This window comes from Poecilia latipinna, unplaced genomic scaffold (genome assembly GCF_001443285.1).
Source record: "Poecilia latipinna isolate Pla-1442-1.1 unplaced genomic scaffold, P_latipinna-1.0 Scaffold1106, whole genome shotgun sequence".
NCBI classification, from domain to species: Eukaryota; Metazoa; Chordata; class Actinopteri; order Cyprinodontiformes; family Poeciliidae; genus Poecilia; species Poecilia latipinna.
The window spans coordinates 154,225-165,579 of NW_015113722.1; the positions used below are offsets into that span (position 1 = coordinate 154,225).

General features: G+C 37.9%; 1 protein-coding gene across 1 annotated transcript in view; it reads left to right on the forward strand.

Moving 5' to 3' along the window:
- The window catches only part of bgnb (biglycan b), a 19,532-nt gene extending 8,515 nt beyond the window's left edge, over nt 1-11,017 (forward strand). The window contains exons 2-8 of the mRNA XM_015052380.1: nt 1,156-1,420; nt 6,649-6,761; nt 7,305-7,518; nt 7,658-7,768; nt 7,998-8,091; nt 10,354-10,492; nt 10,579-11,017. Of these exons, the coding sequence (XP_014907866.1) occupies nt 1,171-1,420; nt 6,649-6,761; nt 7,305-7,518; nt 7,658-7,768; nt 7,998-8,091; nt 10,354-10,492; nt 10,579-10,776 (1,119 nt within the window). The 5' untranslated portion in view covers nt 1,156-1,170 and the 3' untranslated portion in view covers nt 10,777-11,017. The remainder of the gene's footprint in view (nt 1-1,155; nt 1,421-6,648; nt 6,762-7,304; nt 7,519-7,657; nt 7,769-7,997; nt 8,092-10,353; nt 10,493-10,578) is intronic.
- Nucleotides 11,018-11,355: the final 338 nt, after the last annotated feature.

An 11,355-nucleotide genomic window follows, 5' to 3' on the forward strand; every position in this document is an offset into this window, starting at 1 on the left:
GTGTGTGTGTGTGTGTGTGTGTGCGTGTGTGTGCACACAACTCTGACATCATAGAGACTGTGTTTCACAATATCCAGACACTTCCTCGCAAGTGAATGGCCTGCTTTGTTGCAAAGCCCAATTTAAAAGAATAAACCTTTCCATCATTTTAGGTAATACATTCTTTGCTATCTGATTGGACAGTGAGCAAGCGACTCACTTTGCCGGGAACATTGGAGGGCAGCAGACGGATAGTGAAAATTTGGTGTGGTAGTAGGAGACATTTTCCCTCGCTGGGTCATTTTCTGGCAAGTGGGACCGGGGGAATGAGTGCATTTCTCCTCTTTAGCCTCCAGCCCGAGTCTGCTTGTGAGGTGTGGTGTAAACAGTAGGGCCCTTGTAATTAAGGATAAGTAGACCATTTCATAATATCCTTTGACCACTTCATTGACTCCACGTTAGTGACAGGATTTCCCAGTTGGGAGGGTCACAGCGTTGGAAATGAGGCACTGTCTGTATGTTACATTGAATGCATCACCTGTATATTTCCAATAAGTTTGCAGTCTTCTGCACCTGCAGACGTAGGTCAAGAAAAAAAAAAGTAGTTTGAGATCATTTGCAGCAGTTAATTTAACCTTTTCCAAAACTATGCATCATGATAGAAAATATGCATCACTTTGACTCATTTTCAATCCATTTTAACAGTTTTTTTTTTTACCAAAGGTTTTCCAAGCATGATTAAGATTTTTCATAACTGGTTTTAAAGTGTGAATGATGAAACACCTCCATTGCATGCAAAGGACTGCAAAGGTTACAGAACATTTGTTGTTTTACAGAAATATAAAACAAAAAGACTTAGATGATGACCTCATTAAACTGACCTCATTCAGATGAGGTCAGTTTGTCAGATTAAAAATGTATGTCTTCATTTGTTGTAAGTGGGAAATAATCATAATTAGCAGAAATAAAGGTTTTCAAACATCCATCTGTGTGTGATTCATCTGGATAATGTGTTTCATTTAGTGATACAATTCCTAAAAATTAGTGTTATTCCAGTTTAATGAATGGGTCTTTATGGGTCACAATCAAAGTTTTGAGAATCAAAGGCATTCCGTGTGGCTGCATTCAGATTCAGTAAAACTCACGCTGCTCTCCCATTTCTCCATGTTTTCCCAGGTGTCTTCGTCTAAGATGTTGCCACATTGCTCCCTTTTGTTATTGCTGTGTGCAGCCCAGCTGCTCTCTAGCTCCTCCGCTTTGCCCTTTGAACAGAGGGGCTTTTGGGACTTTGCCCTGGACAGTCTGGAGGACGGCGGGATGATGTCGATGATGAGGGATCAGAACGAAGGCTCAGCCACGGAGGAGATCCTCACTCCCGACGTTCCCATGTGTCCGTTCGGATGCCACTGCCAGCTTCGGGTCGTCCAGTGCTCGGACCTCGGTTAGTGAGAGTGCATGTGAAGACACCCAGTGGGCAAACAGCACAAGAAGCCCGAGAGTGTTGAAACTCAGACACATGAAGGCACTAGGAGCACACAGTAATCTAGTTTTACAAACTCATAAATTGGGTCTAAAAGAGGCAGTTTCTCCCTCCTGATTATGCTGTTATGTTTTTACTGGGAAAAACATTTCCTTTAGGGATTATGTGTTCCAGTTTTTTTTTTGTTTGATTTTTTATGTGGGAGATGACAGTAAAGAGAAAAAATGTAATTAAAAGCAAAAGGCTGGATCAACAACATCAGGGGTGGTGGAGAAAAATGAATTATTTTTGCACTAAAAACAGGATATCTGTCATTTCCTTACTGACTTTGGAGAAGGGTTTTTGTTTTGTTTTGTGTGTCAGACCACATGCTAATTATTTGATTAAATCCAAGATGGAGGGAACACAGATTTAAAGATGAAGGGCAGGATACAAAATGATGAAAAGTTCAGCATGAGAAGGCTTTCCAGATCTAAATGAAGGATCTTGTACTGTTGTGATTTCCCTTCTGGTAATACTGCTTGATCAGACAAGACGGAATCTCAGTATATACTACTTTTATGCAAATAAATTACACTCAATTACATCAAAAAAGCTTTATTATGCACATCAGTCTTTTTGGGATTCTGTTTATATTTCAGCATCCTGTGGATATTCAAAGTGCAAACAGTTCTCCCTTTGTGGGAGCAGTTAAAGTCCTCTAGCCGTCCTATCCTATAAATAAAAAAAGTGTCTCTGTGATATTCTTGCCATTAAGCTCCAATAAGAAATCTGTCTTTAGACGGGATGGTTTTGTTGAATCATCATTTTAAAAGCTCTGTATATTTACTGTCCTCAGTCTTTTCTGAAGCGGGTAAATGTGGAAGCGTATAATTTCCGAGATGTCAAGTGCTTATTTAGAACAGATGTATTTTGGTGGTGGCGTCTGTCTCCTCTCAGCCTGCATCCCAACATGATGTTGAGAATTTGTGTTGGTTGGTGAGGGACTGGGGGGTTTAGCGGGTGAAAGGGTTGTCAGTTTGTGTTTAAGCTTTGGGATTTGTGGCTGATATGGGTGAAGAGTTGCGGTGTGGGGTTTTGAAGTTTAAAGGATTCACTTGATTACGGTCTTGGTGAATTTTTTTTTTTTTTTTTGCAAAATGCAAAATAAATTTGGAGGGTTACATGCAGAAAGTTGAGTAAAATGCTAGATATATATATATATATATATTTTTTTACACCTTGATGCAAGTAAGTTAGTAGACACACTATCAACACAAAAACAAGTTGGAAGTATAGTTGGACTTGGCTATCGAAAGAAAAATATCAGATCTTTTCTTTCATGGTTCACTGCATCTTCATTATGGAAGTCACTGGTTTAAAACAGTAATTCATAGACAAGAAAAGTTACAAAAGAAATGTTATTGGTTCCTGCCATCTGATTCAGTCCTTGCCTTCAAAATATTGATGCGTTTAACAGAACAAACAGTTGAGCCCAAAATGAATCAGACCACTGGCAAAGTTCGGCTTTTAAGTTTAATCTTTTAATTTGACTAACATTACTTCTGACTTGGAAATAATATAGATGTTTTGCAGGGATGGGAAGTTGGACTTAGAGAATTGTAGCTCATCACCAAACATAAATTGGTAAAATCCAGAGGAAACATGCAAAAGATTGCCAGCATTTATAAAAAAGCATTTGAATGTCAATGAAGATTTTTCTTTTTTATAGACCGTTGAGAAATGAAAACATTTTTTAATGTAAATCGATATTTCATTACGTTGTTTTATGGTCTTTTGAGAGATGTCCTTTTTTTTGCCCAGGAAACAAACTTCTTGTTTGAATGAAAATAACTAACTCTAAATCGACCAGGGCTTTGAATAAATTTGGTTATAACCGTTGGCTGGCATTTGTCTTTTACACCAAAAGGAATAATCAACCAACTTTTATTTATAAAATAATCCATGAAAGAGGAAGACTTTTATCTTACCCTTAAAGTCTGAGCTTTATTTGAAGATCCAACAAAATCATATTTTTTGAGCAATCTACCTTTAGAATGATACGCTCTATGAAAATTTTGAAGATTGCTTAGTAGCTAGATTCTTGTTCATGAATGGTTTAGTTCTGCTGGTAATGTGGAACCATTATCTAAATTACTATTGATTGACACTTCAGTCTGACTTTTGAAAGTTCATACAATATTTACTTCTAAAGTTTAAATTACATTGTGTTGTCAATGTTGGCTTAAACAAGGTTGGTTATTGAATTCTTCTTTTGTAATAATTAATATGTGCAAGAGTAAAATCTATCATCCTTCATTTGAAACAGCAAGTGAATGAATCTTAATTATGCATTTTAATACCATAATTAAACATACAATAAATAAAAAATATATATATCTTTTTCCCAAGAATATTAAATATTTTTGGGACTGCACTGCATTACTTTTTTGTAGGTTCACCAGTGGCAAAAACGGAATAATTTCCTGGAAGGAGCCACTGCAGCAGGTCTCCTAGCTTTGAGTGGGTGTGGTAATTACCAGAGGAAGCTGCTGAGGGTTTGTTCCTGTGTGGTGTCATTCAGGGTGTGGCACAGTACAGCCTAAGCCATATATCTAAAGTTAACTGTAGTTGGACAACTCTGGGCATAGTCTTGTGGGTCAGATGTGGTTGGAGGCTGGTTGAGTCCCATCGGGACAGCTGGCGCGCTCTCACCAGTCGGTCTCGTTGCATCATGGTCTGGTCCAGATGAGGTTTCAACAGGGTTGAGATGTGCTTACACGTCCTCTGACCACATCTGATACATGTGTCCACGTGGCTCTGTGGCTCGTCTCTATGATTACTGGTTATGCTGTGCAATGAGTCTTTTTTCTTCAGGAATAAAGCAGGTGTATTAGTTTATTTTTTTGTTTTTTTTATTATTTTAATTATTTTGAATTCGGGTTGCCCAATGTAATTAACAGCATTCAGTGTCATACCTGCAATAGAGCGTAGTCAGGGTGATGACAGTTACGAGGACCTTGAAGAAGCTATGTGCAATCAAGTTCAACTCACAACATTATGATTTAACTATAGTCATTTAAAATGTTCAAACCCAGAATATTAGTGGGAGTTATTCACCACTTTTGCGTTGCAATGGGGTCTGCTTTCAGAGTCTCAGTCATTCTGAGGACCCTGGGAGCGGGGGTCGAGGGGAGCAGCATGGTGTCAACAACTACAAGCCGTTAAAAATTAAAGAAATTGATATAAAATATTAATATTGCATTCTCTCAAATTGCTACAGCCTTAAGTCTGAGATGTTTTAAATGGCAAAAACATGCATTTTTTAGTGAGCACTCAGCTTTAATCACTCGGATTCTCTTCCAGCTTCATTCTGTTGACCAGGATAAATACACATTAGATGGGCTGATAGTCCATCAACAGAAAGTGACACAGGGCAGTCAATCTCACAAGTTTTAAAAAGGTAAGGGGTTCCCAATTTGAATTTTTTTTTTTTTTTTTTTTTTTTTTGCCAGCCACTAAATCATGGAAGGAAAATGTACACAAAACGAAAATAGTTGGCACATCAAAAAGAAGAGATAGCAGCAGCTCATTAGTAGGACCCTGGAATGTCAGCTTTATTACTTTCCAAATTCCATGTTATTCTTTTAAACGTTGAAGAATAAAGAGCGTTTCCACATTCTTGAGTCTCCAGTCAATTGTGTGGTGACAAACGATGAAGAAAAGTTTTTCTGCTAGATCTGAAACTTGAACTAAGCTTTGGGTTTTTTTTCCCTTTTTTTTTTTTTTTTTTTGGAGAACATCTGTGTTTTAGTGAGTATTTCCGCCATGTTTGACCATCTTTTCTGTCTGCGTGGAAAGGAGAGCCAAGCTGAGTCGAGCCCCACCTTACCTGGTAGCGACAGGTATTGGAGCGGCATGAGCCGCATGAGCGTCAGTGAATTCTGAGAAACCACATATTTTATTGTGGACGTCAACAATCAGCAGCAATTGGCTTGACCTCCCCAATAAGCAGATGAGGCACAATGAACAGCAGAGCCCAGGTGCATCTGATGGCAAGCTCCAACCTGAAAAACAGACAGCCTATTGGTGGGGATGCTACAAGAGCTACTGGAGTACAACACCATGAATTTATTTCAGTTAGGGATAGTTAAATAGTCACACTTCAAGGCAAAAGTAATAAACTATATGTGGTGATGTGTTAGTTAGTAGTTGAACGACTTGTGGCAACTGTGGAGAGAAACCACTCTCCAATCACAGGCTGAAAACCCAAAACAGAACCAGTTTCAGTATCTGTAGCTCTCTGGCGTGACTGACTACAGGTTAGACTGATATATATAAAAATAAAAAAACAGAGACAAAGACAAAAGTTAGAATTGCTGGGCCACGCCTACTTTCTATGGAAAAGATAAACAGGGAGCACTTAGCAACTAAGTATGTCTTATATAGAAAGAAAAATAGGGACAGAACATAAAAGTAATTGCAACAATAGCTGTGACTAATGCAAAAATGAAGTGTAGAAAAGTAAAGTAGTCTGTAACTCTAATAGCACCTTTAGGATATAACTATAGCTTAGGATATAACCTGAGCCACTCTTAACTATAAGCTTTATGAAAAAGAAGCTCAACCTCCCTCTGTAATATGTCCCCAGGAAGTGCAACTGCTTTTGATTTTCAGGGACAAAAATGACAAAATGAAGACACTTGTTCTTAACATCACAATACTTCACCACTTGCACATTAACACACGCAGCTTGTGTTTTCATTTTATGTGTTCATTTTACACCCATACTTTTTATTTGATGTGTGCCTTAGATTATGGCGTTTCGGTCCCATCCTTTGTGACTTATGTCAAATGGAAACCAGATGGAAAACATCTGGTTTCCCCATCTGGCATTAGGGGAGTTCATGTTTCTGAGAGACTGTGTTTGTGAGTCTGTCCCCTTGCTACTGTAGATGTCTACGTGTGACCTCCTAGTATGCGTCAATGTCAACCTTTTTATTAAAATAGCACGAAAGTAGTCATTTAAGATTATACGGGGCTGTGATGTGTGCACCTATTTATTTTTTAAAACCGTGTGTCTGTGTGAAATACCCTTTGAGGTTTTCTTTTGAAAACAAACTGGTTTTTGGGTGTTGGTTGACTCTCACCATGGGAAGCATTTAATGGAGGATGACTCTCTTTTCTGTTTTTGTTGGTCTTGTCTTCAGGTTTGACAGAGGTGCCCAGGAATATTCCTCCAGACACCAAGTTCCTGGACTTGCAGAACAACCGTATCACTGAGCTAAAAGAAAATGACTTCAAAGGCCTTACTAACTTATATGTAAGAGACACACACAGTCTGCATCTGTTCATAATGCTCTGCTCCTTACTGACCTCTTGAAGTTTTTGCAGCTGCAGCTTTTATTGGCTTTATTTTTGTGGAAGTTCAGCTTGATCCTCATCTTCTTTGGGATTTAGAAGTTTATTTCACCTCTGTTTCTCACTCAGTTCACAGAAAACCTTAACTGTGTTAAAACGTGACCAATTTGGAGTGTGGAGGACTTCCAAGCAAAAAGGCTTTACTCAAGACTGACCCTCATTCAAGATCCCTGACCAAAAGAAATATTAAGTCTGGCAGTTTATGAACTTCCTGAGTAAAGCAAATGCTCACTATCTTTGCGCATTTGCTTTAGCCTTACCAGATTATACCTTGCATGGATCACTACAGTACAAGCAGAGACTAAATAAAGGAGCTTTTGTGCACTCTGCATACAACTTTATGTTCTTCTACATCCACTTTTTAAAAAAAGAATCCTAATGAAGATCTTATCCGTATGAAATGCAGAGCTTTTGACTTTGTGCTTTCATTTGTTGTTCTTTTTAGGCACTCTCTGTGAGGAATAACAAGATTTCCAAAGTCCATCCCAAGGCTTTTGCCCCTTTGAAGCACATGCAGAAGCTCTACTTTTCAAAGAATTTGCTGGCCGCCATCCCCAAAAACCTGCCTGCCTCTCTGGTTGAGCTGAGGATTCATGAGAACCGCATCAAGAAGGTGGCAGCTGGATCCTTCTCAGGACTGGGCAACATGCACTGCATAGGTTAGAAATGCCGATGACTTCAACAATCCCGGCGATACTCTGTGGTACTCGCCACAGTATGTGTGGCACCACCACGGACTTGGTAAATTAAAGGGAGAAAAGTTTATTTCATGGCTTTAATATTGACTTTATCTTGCAGAAATGGGAGCAAACCCTATCCAGAACAGTGGTTTTGAGCCTGGAGCCTTTAAAGGACTGAAATTAAATTATCTGCGCATATCAGAGGCCAAGCTTACTGGAGTGCCTAAAGGTTGGAAGCCAGATATTTTGATTGAAGTCCAAGAAATTTAGAAACAAAAGTTTGTGGACTATTTAAAGGATTGGCTCTGGGTTTCCCTGAAGCTATTCTAACCTCTCCAAAAACCTTCAGCCTTGTTTAATTTTACTTATCTTTTTGCATGCATTAACCTTTCAGATGTTAAACAGTTTTATTTGACTTTCATGCTGTGTAACTCAAATGTTTGGGGTTTGACCTTTAGATCTTCCAGACAGTCTTCATGAGCTTCATCTGGACCACAACCAGATCCAGGCTGTGGAACTGGAGGACCTGAGCCGCTACAAAAACCTCCACAGGTATTTTTCACACCTAGACATCAAACTGTTTTGACTGTTTTTGATCTCCATCTGAAAACCAGTCACAAACCACAATATTAACTTTTCAAATCTTAGCAAGAGTTCTTGACTAAAATAACTGGGGCATGGTTTGATTGCAACTAATCAAATTTCATTAATTTTGATTAATCAATTACACAGATTTTAAACACGCTAAACATTTTAACACAATTTATCTCATTTTATTTTTTTTTACAAACAAAGGTTAAGGCTGGAACCTTTGCATTCGCATGTTTCCAGTACGCCGATAAATTTGACGCACAAACAATATCCGCAAAAAGCAGCGATGAACAACAAAAGCCGCTTCTCTTAGCACACATTTGGTTAATTTTTGCTTCAAAAAGCAATCTAATGGGACGCTGGAAAATATTATTTTTGTGTGCAAATTGTATGGAAAAGAATTATCCTATTGAAGACACTATAGAAGTCTAAAATACCATCTCAGACCACAACATGTTGCAGCTACCACAGATGTTTCTAACACTAACGTCAGTGTCCACAGTCCATATTTTCAAAGAAGTACTTTTTTCAAAAAAAAGTTATAACAACAAGCAGGGATTTCCATTGTCACTTAGCATGCTCTTCTCAACACAAAGTACAAAGTAATTTGTCATCTATGACAAACTTAGATGGAATGAGGGGAAATATTACACATAAACAGCATATTGGTTTTCTTGGGCAGGTCTGTCATTTTAATTTTTACAGTAATATGATGCTGCAGGTGGGTTGAAAGCTGATCATAATTCATGGAAAGATGGATGAAAGGAAAGTTGTAGTTTCAGAAACTTGAAACTGATGTGAAACCGCCCTACACATACCGCCAGAGCTACAGTTATTGTATTTAAAACCAAGCATAATTATGTCTTTGAATGGTCGAAACCTAATACGTATTTTTCAAATATGACAAACATTTCGAAAAGAATAACAGGCAGAAATTTCAGACTCCAAATGTGCAGAGCTGGTAGGCTTCCACTTGTAATTGCAGCAGAAGGAGGTTCTGCAAAGCAGCAGTAGCTTATTGTCAGCTTAGATGTCAACTGCACTTTTATATCCTCATTTGTTGACTGTCTGACAAATGCGTAAACACAAAGTTATAAAACCAATTAATCTGGGGCTGGAAACAAGTGCATGTAACTCTTTTTAGATTTTTATTTTCTAAAAAAAAAAAAAAAAAAAAAAAAATTAAGACCACAAATTATTTCCCCTCCAATTCCCAAAGTATGCATTGCAAATCACTGTAGAGAGAGTTCACAGCAAGTATCATAAAAAATAAAAATAAAAAAAAATAAAAAATACTATGGTCATGACTGGGGCTGTGTTCATTAAATCCTAAGCCTTCAAAACAAACACAATTGCCTCACATTAACCTTCAAAGAGGAGCACTAATAAAGATAAGGGAAACTCAACATGATAATTAAATCTAACCCATGATCTACAGCTTCTTTGATGCTCCTCCCTTTGACTGAAATGCTTCCAGTATGACGGGACGGGAGTCATTTAGCTAAACAAACCGAACAACACAACTAACAGTGTGCGATTCTCCTCGCAGTATGGAAGCCATTAGTGGTTGGTGTAATCTTTACAACTGGGAGCTCAGAGTTGAGATGGATTTCAGGGCGTGGGAATAACTAAATAGTTGTTTTATAAGAATTAGTGGAGACTTTAGACTTTGAAATGTATTGTGTGTCCTCAACCACAGTAGAGGCATTTCTTAATATGTTCCAATGAACTATCTAATAATGCAAAATGGTTCGGTATGTCATTTTAATCTTTCTTATTTGCATGTCTCAATTTAAATAGTTTGTCTCGGCAGTTGTTTTTTTTTTGCGTAATCGATGTTAAAAAAAGGTTCCTAGTAATTACCTTTAGAAACGTTTTTTCATATCATAAATATTGCAAAACTTAAAAGCACAAATGTTAATAGATCTGCTTCTCTAAAATGTCAAGTCTCTATTTTAATAATCAACCCGTGTGCTTAATGGTGGTTAAATGTCAGAAGGTCCCATGCGAAATGCACAAATTCAAATTGGTTGCCTTTTTAAATTTCTTTTCTGAAGAAAAGAATTGAACTACTGTTTTATAGATGGCCACTTCTATGCCCAACTAAGGGGAAGCACTTTGGTGCTTTGATGACCACTCAAGAAGTGAAGAGTGGAATTTGTTCTAAGAGCAAGTCACTGGTTTTTGAATTTAAAACTTTTTTTCTCTTCTTTCATTTTCTAGATTGGGTCTTGGCTTTAACCATATCCTCAACATAGAGAATGGCAGCCTGTCATTTTTGCCCATGCTGAGGGAGCTGCATCTGGACAACAACCGGCTCACACGCGTTCCCAAAGGCCTCCCGAACATGAAGTACCTGCAGGTTAGCCTGAATAACGTTTTGTTTTTACCAGATTTTAAATTTTTTTTTTGCCCAGTTCTAACTTATCGTCTTGCTTTGTTTTTAAGGTGGTGTATCTCCACTCCAATAACATCAGCCAGGTGGGCGTGGACGACTTCTGCCCCCGAGGGTTTGGGATGAAGAGGACGTACTATAACGGCATCAGCCTGTTTGAAAACCCTGTGAACTACTGGGAGGTGCAGCCGGCAACATTCCGCTGCGTGAACGACCGGTTTGCCATTCAGTTCGGAAATTACAAAAAATAAAACCAAGGGAAATGCTCGGCAACACAAAGAATGAGGTCAAAATGTTGAGGAAAAAAACGAATAGAAGAACCATAATTTAAATAATGTCTGAAAAAAACAAACAAAAAAAAAAACAAAACTTGAGATGTCACGAAAGGAATCTATGTCTGAGATTATTGAGTTTATAGTTGTTACTTTTGTGGCGAAATCGAGTAGTGGAGGAGATGGGTAATAAACGTATGGAGTAGACACCAAAGTGAAATACATAATCCCAGAACTTGAAGTAGGTGGAGAGCAGAATTTGTGCAGAACTGCAACCAGCTTTGCATTTTCAGATTGCAGTTTTGAAGCTATTTTCCATCTAAGTCAGTGTGAAGAGTGCTGAAACCTTGTGAAATATTTCAGCACATCAATCTTTACTATAGTTGTTATTGTGACTGAGGTTCTATTGTCTATTGTCGTTTTCTTTGGTAAGAAATATAAGTAAAACAATGATAAGCAGTGTATATATATATATATATATATATATATATATATATATATATATATATATATATATATATATGCGCTCTCTCTCCTCTGTGTGTGTTTGTTTGAGAA